This window comes from Magnolia sinica, chromosome 9, assembly GCF_029962835.1.
Source record: "Magnolia sinica isolate HGM2019 chromosome 9, MsV1, whole genome shotgun sequence".
Lineage (NCBI taxonomy): Eukaryota > Viridiplantae > Streptophyta > Magnoliopsida > Magnoliales > Magnoliaceae > Magnolia > Magnolia sinica.
In genome coordinates this window covers 83,571,300-83,587,328 of record NC_080581.1, presented here as the reverse complement: position 1 = coordinate 83,587,328, position 16,029 = coordinate 83,571,300, and the positions used below count along the sequence as shown (strand labels likewise).

At 39.6% G+C, this 16,029-nt stretch overlaps 1 protein-coding gene across 1 annotated transcript; it reads left to right on the top strand.

Moving 5' to 3' along the window:
* Positions 1-12,386: 12,386 nt before the first annotated feature.
* Positions 12,387-15,373, top strand: LOC131255274 (receptor-like protein Cf-9). Its single transcript, XM_058255968.1, has 3 exons — positions 12,387-13,834; positions 14,225-14,459; positions 14,633-15,373. The coding sequence occupies exons 1-3, from the start codon at positions 12,387-12,389 to the stop codon at positions 15,371-15,373; spliced, it is 2,424 nt and encodes an 807-aa protein (XP_058111951.1).
* The last annotated feature ends 656 nt before the right edge of the window (positions 15,374-16,029 follow it).

Genomic DNA, 16,029 nt, shown 5'->3' with positions numbered 1-16,029 from the left:
AATAGAATAGTCTACTTTGGTCTTATCTTTTAATCGAGAGTTTCCTCAGGGTATAATTAAAGGCCTTTGCTGGATCATAGCCTAAAATGTAACTTGTTTCCAGAAATTAATGAAAGACAATCATCATGGCATACTTTTGGGTGCATATTGTGCATATCCTAAACATTTGGAGTCATAATTGCTAATGACTCCTCAACCGAGTCAATAATAGAAAAGCTCTACGGTCTACAAAACCCCCCATGTCCTATCGATATTGGTTACCTAACATCTCGCTGCCATATGGCTATTTGAAGCCATTGTCTCTCTGGACAAGTCCATTATGCCTTTCAGCTATAAAATTCCAATGGCTATATGAGATATCATGATGCCCAACAACTGCTCTCCAACAAACAAAAGACTCATTTTATTGTGAATACTTTACTGGAAACAAAGGGAGAGGGAAGGACAAAGGGAAGGAAAATAAGGTTTGCTAGCATTGTGAGAAATCAGGTCACTTCAAGAATAAGCATATGGCTTACAATAAGCAACTTACTTGATAAGCCAATGGCCTCACGACTCTCTTTTCACTTTTCTTGACTCCTATAGTATAAATGTTTTCTATGTTATATGATTGATGGCTAAAATTGTGATTAATGTAGAGGGTCAGGAAGGATAAGATGAAAACTGAAGTAGATGACAAGTGTACATGGGCTAGGAGCATAGGAGTGTAATAAAGCTAGGAACAGAAAATATAGTATATTACTTGAAGGAATTAGTATCAATTTGTTTAAAAAATGAAAATTTAATCGGTTGATATAATTAGTTTATAATCCTCCTAATTGTTACTATATATTCTACTGTTGCCTTGCGTGTGATCCATGTTAAAGATATGTTGTGATTACCCTTCCTAACTCTCTATTATGTTTAGGTTTGTGATGTTGGATTCCATCTATAGGCCTTAGAGAGATGTTGTACACCACATGATCTTATTAATAATGTTCAAGAATGAACTAATAGTGATGCCTCATGAGGATATAAGGGAAAATAGAATAGTATCAAAGTGCATGACATGATGACTTCAACTCAATTACATATCCTGGTCCTTAAAATAGGACACCTGATCACCACCCATATCCTAGAAAGTGATACAGGATGGATTAGAAGAATGGATTGATCTCTCATATGCATGAAGAGTGAATGCATGACATGCTTATCTTGCCACGTTATGGGCACTGGGGATGGATGCTGGTCATATTGGATGTGAGAAGGGAAATTACTAGCGTGGCTATATATTTGCTGGATGTGACTAGGGAAATTACTAGTGTGGCTATATATTTATGATAATAGTTATATATGAGGTGATACTAAGATGATACCAACTTGGATGTATTATTGAGGGACAAATGCCAAAAAGCATGATTGATCTGCTCACAAGGATCCCTAGAAAACATTTGGACATGCACGCAAGAGATGACAAATAACATATCTTAGTCAGTGGGAGGATGATACACACTGCATAGTAACCTTAGTAGGTCGTTTGTGTTAGAACAGCCTTAATTTTTGTATCCACTTGTGCGGATGTGAGGTTTTTAATGATTACATATCAAATATTAAATTGGTTAAGTTAGTCGTATGTTAACGGTATTGGATTAGCATTTGACATGTTGGGAAGTTCCGTGATTATTCAATTATGTGATATGCATAGGTTTACACTCGGTGGATCATGGAATTCTTATAACAACTAGAGTTATTGGGTGGTCTAGATCATTACCATATGATAAAAGGCATGCCATGTCTGACAATTGTGGAATTGTTGTGACACACAATTGTGTGTGTTAAATAGTTGGAGTTATCATTGGAGAGCTAGTGTCGACTGTAAGAAAATTAGTATGACTCCTTAGTCCAGGGCTGAAAATTCTTGTTCGACATATGTACTTAATGAATTTGACCACAAATTATTTTTAGGTTAAGTGGGATATTTCTTGGAGTTGTGCCCTGAAAAACTAATATGATCTCTAAATCATTCTCAAGTGGTAGACTGAGTGAAAGATACCTCGTTTCAACACTGAGGTCTTGGGATCGATTCCCTAGTGGGGGTGGCTAACAGTGAAGTGTGATCTGATGGTGGGTGTACTAACTAGCTAACCAAAAAAAAAAAAAGCTCTAAATCATTGGCCATTTGTATATGAAGAAGACAATTTCAACAGTAGATCATGATGACCACGTACCTTGGTGGAAACAAAGACATGTCTTAGCTAATGTGTGGTGTCACCACACACACACACACACACACACACACACACACACACACACAGGAAATGGTTACCTCATGGGAACTTCCCATGATGTTGAGCTGTGTGGGCCCCACCATGATGCGTGTCAAACATCTTAATCATTTGTTGGGCCCCCCGAGATGTGGTTCACAAATCCAGCCCATCCATTATGTGTGTCCCACTTGGATGAGGGGTCAGACCAAGTTTCATATGCATTCAAATTTTCGGTGGGCCCCACCAAGTTCTTTTATATGTTTTAGGCATGTCTTCACATGATTTTAGATGGTATGGCCCACTTGAGTTCCGTATACAGATAATTATTGGGATATCCCATAATTTAAAGGGAACCCATCAAACTGATGGGGTAGGTGTTCGACACGCATTATGGTTGGACCCACACATCTTGACCTCATGGGAAGTTCCCATGAGATCGACATCAGAGAACCATTTCCCTATATATATATATATATATAAAATACGGGTTATGAGATGAGTGATTTCTTCATTGGTCCTTGAGAACTAGAGATTGGATGGAATGGTAACACCAGAGAGAGTTGTGGTCCCTAGATTACAATATTTTATTGAGCCATGACCATCATAGATATTTGGGACATACCTATAGACATCCTATGATGAGATATACAATCATCATATGTAAGGAGACTAATTTAGGTCAAGATAAACCGTCTCTATCATTAGGGCCAACTTGGTGTCGGTGTGCCTTCGCCCTTACCCCACATCGGAGTGTGAGTATGCCATGGATACAGGATCTTGATTTGGACCTTTAGGCGCTATGAACTAGTTGATTGAGTTCAAATTAGTAGTCCGAGGGAGTGTGAGGGTTATGATCTTGATTAGATAGCCATGACTCTTTTTATGAAGGCCAGTGTAGGGCCACTAAAAGTGGGCATAGCTGGGCACGTCCATCATTGAATCTTGCATGGGCCAATAAAAGATCCATTGTGTTTACCTAGAGAAGTGTATTATGGCTAGACCTACTCGATCATGGACTTATCAAATGGTTTTCCAATGAGAGTCTAGTGCTTAAAAATGTTTTAAATGGTTTTATGAAGGTTTTCAATTATTATTATTATTATGATTATTTATTTTTTGTTTCAGCTGTTAAAAGTCATTTGAGTTTTTAGGTTTTGTTAAGGAATTATTTCAAGTTTAAGGTTTTGTTCTACAACTGTGGGGAATTTCATGTCCCAGTTTCTAATTCTTCTAGACATTCTAATTTCTAACCCTAGGTACAAAATAATCTGAAACCTGACTCTGATGCCAAATCTGTCACACCTCATTTTCATGTTACTGATTTCCTAGGCATCATGAAGTTCACGTGGCACAAATGTCAGGTGGGTTAAACTGTTGTAACTGACAGTCAATCCATTATTTCACTAAACATACGGTAGTAGCCCAACTGTTGAGGAGATTAACTTGATTTTCAACATGTATAATCTTCATCGTGGGCCCTATCATGCTCAAGGTGTTGATTTCCTTCATAATTAGCCTGTTGGCAAGAAAGATGACTCAATACTAGGGATAGCAATGGGCTGGGCTTAGCCCTTGGATTACTAGCCCTAGCCTTAAACTAGCTAAAAAGGTCTCAGGCTGAGCTAGTCCTTGGGAGTCCTAGCCCTAGCCATAAACCAGCTAAAAAGGCCATGACCTGTGCCCTATAGGGTAGGCCTTCTATGGCTGGCCCTGTAAGAAAATGAGCTTAGTTCTTGAAGTCCTTACCTGGGGTACCTGATTGACCTACCCAATTTTAATGAGTTCAGTACAATTTCTGGACCTGCTAAGAAATTGGGTAGGATTAGGGTCTCACCTTTTTGGATCATTAAAAATGGGGTCTAGTTTAGTTTGGGCTGGGTTTACCAACATGGGGCCGGTTAAAATCGTGTTGGGTCGGCTTAAGTCGGATCTAGGTCATTTCCGTTAGTTTTAATAGTAATATTATATACATTGAATATTCGAGCAATGGTATGAAATTTTCAAAACCATACACATATAAGGGATCAAGCCCTGTATGTAAGATCCAATCTGTCTATGCGGTCGACCCGACCATGTGAATGTTCTTGTTATACTTGGAAGTGACACCAACCAAACTCAAACATCGGTCCAAAGATCCTATGGATACCCAGTGGTACTTGAATCCAATCAGATCTGGGTCCTAGTCCTCAACAAAAATTCCATATCTGAAAAGATATGAACTGATTAGCCTGACTAGGGCTACTCTAGGATCCAAATGAGCCTGACTGGTTGACAATCCTAACAAGGATAGATTTCCATCACAGTTTACCATAACTTTAAATATGGCAGTGAGTCTAAGCATGCACAGGCCATAGCTATATAGCAACCCTCACCGTTCGGATTGAGGACCCAAATTGCAGATGGAGCATGTCTAAAATACACTAAGAAAATGATAGTAACAATCTGATTTCGCCCTTGAAATTTTGGACCATTAATTACTTTACATTTAACCACATATATATTAGCTGGTGATTGCGACTGCTTGATAAGTTTGCTTTTAGAGATATTCTCTATCCATAGTGCCCCACAATTTATATGGATTGGATGGCCATAAATGAGTGCCCCATGTGAAGAACATGAGTCACCACTATTTTCAAACTAGTGATTAATTATCAGTGTCCTTTAGCTCAAGGGGTGAAGTCAAGCACCTTTTATTAGTATTAATTAATTCACTCTAGCTTGAAAGGTTGTTAATGAGGAGACAACTAATGTAGATTCTTTGAAATGTGGACTTCACCTTTTCTCTCCACTATTTACTCAAGACCATCCCTCTGTTTTTTTTTTCTTCTTCATATTTGATCTTTGTTAATAATAAATAAAAAAAGATGGGTCTATCTTTCACGGATGAAATTCGTTGGCATGTTTAAATGAAAGATGATATAGTACTAGTTAGGGTTGGCTATTTGTGAGGGATGGCTAGGATTGACTCTTACCCGGTGCTACTCTTCGAAGCTCTTGCCCTGGCTTCAATCGGTCTAAAAGGCCTAGGCCCTAACCCACTATGGCTGGGCTAGGGCTGGGCTTTTTGAGGTTTAAGAGTTCAATAATCAAAGGTTTGAAATAGTCTAAGTCAAAGAAGTTTTTTAGAATACCTGATAAATCTAATCATATAAACGGTTTTGGGCATTGAAACATGACCATAAATTCAATAATTACTTTAAACTATATAAGTACATTGATGATTGAACTGAGCTATTATTGGCACAGGCCCGGCTCAGCTCAACCCAACCTTTAAACCAAGTTTATGGGTCTGTGGCCATACATGACCAGGCCTCCCGGATTGGCCAGACCACATGGCCTATTGTCACCCTCACACGTGTACCCTTTTCTTATCAACCGTAGGCTTTCAATCCCCACATCTTCCTGTGGTGTGGTTAATCTGCCTATTTTTTGGGCGCGGGGCCCTACAGAGCCCCTGACCCAATCCTCGCCCAATGCATATTGGCTGTGATTCCGTGTCCAAAGTTGGGAGGAACACCTGCCTTGGTTTGTGTGGAGGCCCCACCATGTTCTGTATATGAAACCGGCCATTTTGAACCTTCACATTTCTTGGATGGAGGTTCAAACCAAAATTCGGGCTTTTAAAAAATAAATAATAAATAATCATTCAAGTGGGCCCTGTGAAAATCAAGGGTGAACGTCCTTTCTCATATTGCTCTGTGTTATGTCGTAGTTGAGTTTTTGGATCGGTTTGGTTTTTGGGCAACTGAGGGTAACATTGGGGTATGCATCTGATGGGCGGTTGGATGGCAAGCATGCACGATGTTGGCCCCACATCGGCTCATTACTACCCTAAGCTGGTGGTGTTGGTCGCACCACAGCGCGGCGTTAATGCATGTGATAATCGGTGCAGCTTGAGAGGTAAAGGCATGCAATAATCAGCCAGTCGAGCCTCTTTTGTTAGTATTAACAAAAGCTTAAAAGGTTGATCGTGTTCCACACAGGATGACTGACATCCAACTTTAAAAAGTGGACCCTACCTTCTTTCTCTGCTTTCTTCAGTTTTGACCTGAGGTCCACAAAGGATGACTGACATTCAACCTTTAAAAAGTGGACCCTACCTTCTTTCTTTCTCCACTTTTGACATGAGGTCCATAGAGGATGACTGACATGGACGCGGATTGCGTCCTACCCCCACTCGGACGGTAATCCGTCCTGGCAAGGCTCCGTGGGATCCACTGTGATGTAATTATTTTATCCATGCCATTCAACGCTTTTCTTGGATCATTTTAAGGTATGACCATAAAAATGAAGCATGTCCATAGCTCACTGATAATGACACCCACCGTTGAAACCTTTATAAGGGCCAACGTGATTTTTTTTTTTTTAACCATCCTACCTAATAATAAGGTCATGTAGACGTGGATGAAGTGAAAACACAAATATCAGCTTAATCCGAAACTTCTCCAGCTCTCAAGAAGTTTTTAATGATGTACGTTCAATCCCCACTTTTTGGTCCACTTAAGCCTTGGACCTGCCTCATTTTTTTTTGTTTATATCTTAAAATGATATGAGAAAAGCGTTTAACAACATGGATAATAAATTACATCATGGTGGGCCCCACAGAGTCTTGCCTGGACGGATTATCGTCCAGGTGGGGGTAGGGGTGGGGGTAGGAAGCAATCCACGTCAGACTGACATCCAACCTTTAGAAAGTGGAGGGAAATTGACCGTACTAACCTCAATGTATGGTCATATTTCCTAAAGAAACTCAACCATTCAAATATTCTGAGGGTGGTCTTCTGATAAGCTTCCGAAAATTACTTAGATCAAAATGCCCTTTATCCTAGTTTTGTATGTTTTTTTAGTGAATAAGAAGTTACGTTGTATTTAATGACATGTATAGAACCTTTTTTTGGGCATGGGTAAGGCCCAACTCGTGGGGCCTACACTAATGTATGTGTATAATCCATGTTGCCCATCTTTCTTGCCATGTCATTTTAGGGTTAGGGCTCAAATATTAGCCTGATCTCGTGCTTGTGTGGCCCACATAATAGAAAATAATGGTGACTGTTGAAACTTTCTAAGTTTACTATAATATTTGTTAGAAGTGGACACTGTCAAAGTCAGGACTTTTTGGGCCTATGTCTAGCTGGTCGACAAGGTGGATGGATCAGATCACCTCATAATTGTGGGCCTTATGCTATGGTACCAATGGTTAGGTAGTAAAGGAAGTGAACACGAGGAAACCAAGATCCATGCAACATGACGATAACACCCATATAACATGACAACTACAACCCATGCAAACTATGATCCATATGGGCCCACATTGATGTATGTGTATAATCCATGCTGCCCATCCTTTTTGTCGTGTTATCTTAGGACCAGGGCCCAAATATCAGCTTGATCCAGTGCTCGTGTGCGCCACAAAATAGAAAATAATAGTAACTATTAAAACTTTCCAGGCTCACTTTAAATATGGCAGTGAGTCTAAGCATTCACAGGCCATAGCTATACAACAACCCTGACCGTTTGGATTACGGACCCAAATTGCAGATGGAGCATGCCTAAAATACACTAAGAAAATGATAGTAACCATCTAATTTTGCCCTTGAAATTTTGGACCATTAATTTCTTTACATTTAACCACATATATATTAGCCGGTGACTGCGACTGCTTGATAAGTTTGCATTTAGAGATATTCTCTATCCATAGTACCCCACAATTTATATGGATTGGATGGCCATAAATGTCCCATGTGAAGAACATGGGTCACCACTATTTTCAAAATGGTGATTAATTATCAGTGTCCTCTAGCTGAAGGGGTGAAGTCAAGCACCTTTTATTAGTATTATTTAATTCACTCTAGCTTGAATGGTTGTTCATGAGGGGACAACTAATGTGGATTCTTTGAAATGTGGACCTCACCTTTTCTCTCTACTATTTACTCAAGACCATCTTTTTTTTTTTTTTCCTTCCTGCATTATTAATCTTAAGTTAATAATAAAGAAAAAAAGATGGGTCTATCTTTCCTGGATGGATTTTCACTGGCATGTTTAAATGAAAGATGATATAGTAGTAACTAGGGTTGGCAATTTGTGAGGGATGACTAGGATTGGCACTAGCCCGGTGCCACTCTCCGAAGATCTTGTCTTTGGCTTCAACTGGGCTAAAAAGGCCTAGGTCCTAACCCACTATGGCTGGGCTAGCTAGGGCTGGCCTTACGAGGTATAAGAGCTCAATGATCAAAGGTTTGAAATAGGCTAAGTTAAAAGAAGTTTTTAGAGTACCCCCTTCATCTTGATAAATCTTATCATATAAATAGTTTTGGGCATTGAAACATGACCATAAATTCACTAATTACTTTAAACTACATAAGTACATTGAACGGGGACCTACTCCTAGGTGTCTTTAAAGCATCCGCTCAACCCAACCTTTAAACCAAGTTTATGGGTCTGTGGTCACCCTACATGACCATTTTCTTATAAACTGTAGGCTTTCAATGTCCACATCTTCCTGTGGTGTGGTGCACTTGGGCCTTTAATCTGCCTATTTTTTGGTTCATGCCCTAAAATTCTCTCTCAAAATAGATGGACGGCCTTGATAAAACATATACATCACGGTGGGGGCCCTACAGAGCCCCTGACATGACCATCCGTCTCTAGGTAGGTCCTGGTGGGGGTAGTACCCAATCCTCGCCCAATGCATAGTGCCTGTGATTCCGTGTCCAAAGTTGGGATGAACAGCTGCGTTGGTTTGTGTGGAGGGCCCACCATGTTGTATATATGGAATCGGCCATTTTGAACCTCCACATTTCGTGGATGGACGGTTGGATGGCAAGCATGCATAAAGTTGGCCCCACATCGGCTCGTTACTATCCTAAGCTGGTGGTGCTGGTCGCACCCCAGCACGCCTCATTTCAAGAGGGCGTTAATGCATGTAATAATCGGTGCAGCTTGAGAGGTAAAAGCATGCAATGATCAGCCAGTCAGGCCTCTCTCTCTCTCTCTCTCTCTCTCTTGTTAGCTTGTTAGTACACACCCCCACTGTCAGTACACACTCCAGTCAAGCCTCTTTTGTTAATGTATTAACAAAAGCTTAAAAGGTTGATCGTGTTCCACAAAGGATGACTGGCATCCAACATTTAGACCCTACCTTCTTTCTCTGCTTTCTCCACTTTTGACTTGAGGTCCATTTTATTTTTTCTCCATTCTGTTTCCACTCATTTCCAGTGCCCTGATGTGGGTCAGGCTGCCACATGTCTTCACCATGTAATTACAATTGGTGTAAATACTCACCCAAGAGTATCGTAATTCCCACCTCCTCTAGTGATACGCATTTTATTATAAATGGAAAGGCATGAGCCCTTATGCTTGTCTTTAGGAAATGAATTATTACACGCCTCATGACCACAATTATCGTGCCCATTAAGAACGTAGCGTGACCACCATGTTTATAACAAAGGAATAGATCTTATCACTAATTTGTTTATTCATTTGATTGTCTTGTAGGTTGTTGGTTGTAATAAACATCATTTTACAATATCTAATGAAATTGCTAACATTTTGTTTTATTTAATTCGAATGTGTATCTTTATTCATTTGAGAAGTATTTTGATTTTAAAATATTGGTAAAAGAACAAATCCTTAAGGTCATTGACTTATTTCTATTGTTAGTCACGAAATGAAAAAAAAAAAAAAAACATTCAGAATGATTGGCTTTTTTTACCTTCACTAATCACCTGGATAGAAGGCAATATTGGTGGCAGATAAGACTCCGGATTTTTTATCCCAGTCTCGAATCTATCCTTCTCAATGAAAGGGACACTAACAATTCAATCAACCATTGAGTCAGTCAAATTTAGGCATGCAAAACCTGCTCACACATGTCTATCAATAGGGACCCTTGGTCTCATGAGTAGTCTAGTTTTATTGAATTTGAGTGCACACACGACTCAAGAGACAATATATAATAAATAGAAAACATGACTCCACTGTTTGATTGCCTTTTGGTAAAAGCAATAATCAGCCAGCCGAGCTCCTTTTATTAATCTCTTAACACAGGCTTAAAAGGTTGATCGATCGTGTTCCACAAAGGACGATTAACATCCATCTTTTAAAATGTAGACACTACCTTCTTTCTTGACTTTTGACTTCGAGGCCCATTTATTTCTCCACTCATGACTTAAAGTCAATATTAAATAGAAAAGATACTCCGATTTTTGACCGATGGATCATCGGTTCCCTTTCCAACATTGTCATCTAATCAACTCTTATTATTATTTCTTATTTAGTTATTTTCTAAAAGAATAATTTTTATTTCTTAAAAAGAACTAAATCATTTAAATATTCATTTTACATAAAGAAAAAGCCCACGTTCCCTGAGTGTGCCATGCTTTTCATGAACTTTAAGAGATTCATGTGGAAGTGCACTTATGTCCTTGGTACACACACTCACCCACCCAGGCATCCACACCACATGCCAACTCGATCCCATGATCTCTCAATGTTAAAATAGAGTCTGTTTCCCTCTCAGCCGTGGAGCAGACAGTCTGGTTGACAGTTTCAAAAACTAGAAATTCAAACTGATTGGATGTGACTAGGTTGGGCTCGTACGATAGGATTTTTTAATTGACTCTATATTTAATAACTTAATTAATAATCTTTAGAGTAGTAATAAAATATTTATATATGCTTAAAATATATGTTGTTGTAGAAAAAAAATGCAAAACATAATTGTAGCCTATTAGGGCTCAATCCAAACTGAATGCCTATGACTCCAAGTGTGGAGATAGAGATGGTGAGCGACCATCTATGTCCAAGAACTGAAGTAGTTCGGTAGTTTATTCAATTACCTCTAAATGAAACCAGATGATTAGTAAATGGGAGAGTTTATCCATCTAATGGTTTCTTTGCACCTTTAAACTTAAATGACTTTTTCTGACCATGATACTAGAGATAATCCAATTTGTACAATGTAAGAGTAGAAGTAACTTAATTACATTAAATAAATAGATATATCAGCTTATAAAAGTACTCCTCGGTGATCTAGCATTTTTCGTGTAGATGGCAAGGCCTTAGATCAAAGTCTTCATTAGTTAAGTGACTTTGGCGTATACGAAGGGAATTACACTACTAAAAGAAAGAAAAAAGTTCATCCTTGCCATCTAGTGCTTGTCATAAATAGAAGGAAATTACACAACTCCTAATCTAGTTGGCTTAGTATATTAGCATTGGTGGGACAAGATTACACTACTGCTATGCTAAAGTAGGTTGTTAGCGTAGTAGCATAGACTAGTACTTGAATTACAATCTAGTCTAGGATAAAAGAGAAGATAGACAATGTTGTGCTATAGAGTTGATTTGTTACTTGGGTTGTTGAGGGCTTGGAGCTCTTAGATATTTTTTATTTATTTATAGAGTTTTGAGGCAATGACCAGGGAGAGATCTTCATGGCTACTCCTCACATCTACTAATGTGGAAATAACCAATTGGGCCTAAAGACAGTTGTGGTTTATCAAGCAATGGTATGTGTAACACCTAGATCCATAGCTCAAGTGGTAGATTGAGTGAAAGATACCTCGTTTCAACACTAAGGTCTTTGTATTGATTCCCTAGTGGGGGTTGCTAACAATGAAGTGTGAACTGATGATGGGTGTACTAACAAGCTAACAAAAAAAAAAAAATAGTATGTATACTTGTCATTTATCATGGGTTGGCCATTAATTACTCTTATATCCTACTTAGGTGTTGGTGATAATAATCTATTTTTACCTGTGAACATATGTAGTGCACTATGAAACTCGATCAACGTGGTGATATTGTTACTCTGCTCCTTGGGCAGCTTCGACCATAAGATTATCTTTTATGTGATGCTATAGTGCATCGGCAGAATTCATCATTTACCGCGACTGTATTTCAATCAATACCATGGTGAGTAGTTGGCTCCATTGCATGAGTGAGACTGAATCGTGGCGCACATACCTATGAAAAGTCCAGTCCATGTACGTGTGTCTCCATGTGAATCGTGCGTGTTACACGTTACGTGTAGGTGGGGCTGAAAAAAGAAGAATGTGGGACTGATTAAAACGCTCTTTCTTTGCCTACATAATGCCTCCCAAGCTTTTCTCTTCACACATCATATCCAATACACTCCAAATGGATTTCCTTCTCCTCTCTCTCACTAATAAAGCCTTTCCATTTCCTATCTTCTCCCTTTTCCCTTCTTTATTAAGGTTTCTCTTCTTCTCTTCCCTCCTTTTCTTTTCCTCTTCGGTCTTCGCAACTGAAAATAACAGAAATCCCTTGTCAACCCAACAGCCATGCACTGAACATCACTTCTCTGCTTTGCTCCACTTAAAGCAGGGCTTTCACTTCGATGGTGAAAGCATCACTACACTCTCCTCCTGGAATCCTGATAACAGGGATTGCTGCTCCTGGGAAGGCATCACGTGCGATGGTGTCACGGGTCACGTGATCAGTCTCGACCTCAGCTACCTCGGTGTCTTGGGTAGGGTTGAATTTGGAAGCATCTTTCATCTTCAAACCCTGCAGATTCTCAACCTCGCTGGCAATAACTTCGGTCGATCTCCAATACCTTCTGGGTTTGAACAGCTCACCAGTTTAACTCATCTCAGCCTCTCTGATTCCTGGTTTCAAGGCCAAATCCCCATTGGAATCTCTCGCTTAACCAGTTTGGTTTTTCTCGATCTATCTTTCAATGGCCTGAAACTTGAAAAGCCTAACATTGGAACTCTCGTCCAAAATCTATCGAGTCTGAGAGAACTCCATCTCAACTGGGTAGACATCTTTGCACAGGGTAGTGAGTGGGGCCCGGCCATATCGGCACTCCCTCAGCTACGCAGGTTGACAATGATTGATTGTGGTCTTTCAGGCCCCATCCATCCTTCCCTTTCCAAGCTCCATTTCCTATCTACACTCGCCCTCACCTATAACAATCTCTCTTCGGCCATACCTAACTTCATAGGGAACTTCTCTTCTTTAACGTCACTGGTTCTCGTGGGTTGTGGATTGCATGGGAAATTTCCGGAGAGTATTTTCAGGCTGCCAAACCTACAAGCCCTGGCTGAAGGAAACAATCCACTTCTCACAGGCGAAATCCCTCAAAACAATACTATCCGGAAGCTGTGGGTATCCAACACTGGATTTTGTAGCAAGGTACAGGATTCGTTCGGTAATTTCAAATTGCTTACCGAGTTATTTCTCGGAAGTTGCAACCTATCCGGACCATTTCCATCATGGCTTTTCAAGCTCGACAAACTCGTGATTTTGGATCTTTCATCCAATGGTTTCAGCGGACCATTGCCATCCTCTCTTGTGAAGCTCAACAACCTTGTTCATTTAGATCTTTCATCCAATGGTTTCAGCGGTCCAATCCCTTCTTCCTATGGAAAAAAGCTTCGAAATCTTCAAAAACTCAACATTTACAACAATTCACTTAGTGGGACCATCCCATCATCATTGTTTTCACTCACTTCGTTACTTTCTCTGGAACTCCAAGATAACGAATTTAGTGGTGACGTGAACCTTGGCTTACTCAGATACCTTAAGAACCTGTTGAACCTTGATATTTCAAATAACAACTTGTCAGTCCATGATGGTGGTTCAACCTCCGTATCCTTCCCCCATATTCGATATTTGTATTTACGTTCCTGTAACATTAGCAAATTTCCAAACATCTTGAGATACCAAGAGAGAATGATTTCTTTGGACCTATCCAATAACAAAATCAATGGTGAAATACCCAACTGGATATGGAAGGTTGCAAATTATACTTTACATACTTTGAATCTTTCTCACAATGCGTTGGAAGGATTCGGGCAACCATTTCCCCTTCTTTCCTTAAGTTTGTTGAATTTTCTTGACCTAAGCTTTAACAAACTAGAGGGCTCAATCCCGATCCCACCACCATCCATCATTTTCTTTGCACTTTCGAGCAATAAACTTAGTGGAGAAATTCCCTCACTTATTTGAAGTTGTACTTCCTTACAAGTCCTCGATTTATCTGACAACCACTTCAATGGTTCGATTCCACCGTGCTTCGGTGAAATCAGTGATGCCCTCGTTGTGTTGAATCTTGGAGGAAATGCATTTCATGGTACCTTGCTTCAAACATTCAAAGAGGGGTGCACTATAGAGACACTTTGTCTCAATGAAAATCAATTGGAAGGGCAGGTGCCACGGTCTTTGGCCAAGTGCAAGAAGCTGGAGGTGTTAAACATTCGAAACAATCAAATGCATGACACTTTCCCTTTTTGGTTGGGAAATTTGTCCCAATTCCGCATTCTTGTCTTAGCATCCAACAAATTTTATGGAACCATTGGATACTTCTTAACAAATCAGTCCTTTCCTCTGCTACAAATCTTTGACATCTCTTCCAATAGCTTCACAGTAGCTTGCCATCAAATATGTTCAAGAGCTGGAAGGCAATGATGGAGGATGGCAAATCCCAATCTCAGTTCCTTAGCAAAAAGTTTGTGGTCGGATACTATCAAGATAAAGTGATTATAGTAAGTAAGGGGCTAGAATTGGAATTGGTAAAGATCCTTACTGCCTACACAGTAGTGGATATCTCAAATAACCAATTTCATGGAGATATCCCGAAATCAATCGGGGATGTAAAGTCACTGCATGTGCTTAATATGTCCTACAACTGTCTGACAGGTCAAATTCCAGCATCACTTGAGGGCATAAATGATCTCGAGTCATTAGATCTCTCACATAATAATTTGTCAGGTGAGATCCCTCAGCACCTTACAAAGCTAACATTCATCGCAGTGTTAGACCTCTCGTATAATCATCTCGTGGGAAGCATACCGCAAGGTCAACAATTTAGTACATTCACGAATAAATCATTTCTAGGGAACTTGGGATTATGTGGCCCTCCATTGTCAAAGAAATGCGAATACATTAAGGCTTCACCACCACTGGCACAGTCAGAAAGCAAATATGATTGGGAATTCATGTGGATTGGGTTTGGAGTTGGATATGGAGTGGGAATGGGAATTCTTTTTTGGACTCTAGCACTTTGGAAGAAGGGAATGAGAGAATTTACTATATTTGTTGATAGAATGCTTCTGATAATTTTTCCATGTGAGGCATTTATTCTAATGCATCGATACTAGGAGGATTGGAATAGGGAGGAGCAAAAGAACTCAAGGAAACTGAAGCACAAGGGAAAAAGGATGATATTTATACTTTTATATCTAATGTATCCAACTATAAGTTGATGACCATATGATAGGCAAGCCCATCTACTTTTTGTGGAGCCTAACTGAATGTTTGTATCAATTTTTGTCAAATCAACAAAGTTACAGGTGGTGTGCTCCCACCTTTCTGGAAAAAGAAAATTATATGGTGATGATTTTGTATTTCATACTTATGATTTTCATTTAATTCCATTAATCTACTAAATACAATATTAATTATTCAACTTCCCTCACTTGACCTTATATTATTATATATGGCTATCCAAGTCATCATCCCATCTGGAGTCAATTCGTGACTGAATAGGTAGCAAAACTATTCTAATCATGATTTTTAGACTCAGTGACTTGGATTGATTTGTTTGGCGTACGTGGAGTCGAATCCTGACTCACCCAAGTTGGGGTGGCCTCGTGATATCAAGTGGGATCAAGTAGTAGTGAAAGCTGAGCCACTCCAAACGAGTTGTACCAGACTTGCCCGAGTCTTAAAACCATGCTTCTAACAAAACGATAACTCAGGTCTGTTTTGTTGTTTACATTTGGTTGCCGATGCTTGAAGATATTGCAGCTGCAGC

Coding starts and splice junctions, on each gene's coding strand:
- LOC131255274 (XM_058255968.1), top strand. CDS start 12,387: ATGGATTTCCTTCTCCTCTCTCTCACTAATAAAGCCTTTCCATTTCCT. Junction 13,835..14,224: donor GATATTTCAAATAACAACTT/GTCAGTCCATGA, acceptor ACTTATTTGAAG/TTGTACTTCCTTACAAGTCC. Junction 14,460..14,632: donor CCAAGTGCAAGAAGCTGGAG/GTGTTAAACATT, acceptor CTCTTCCAATAG/CTTCACAGTAGCTTGCCATC.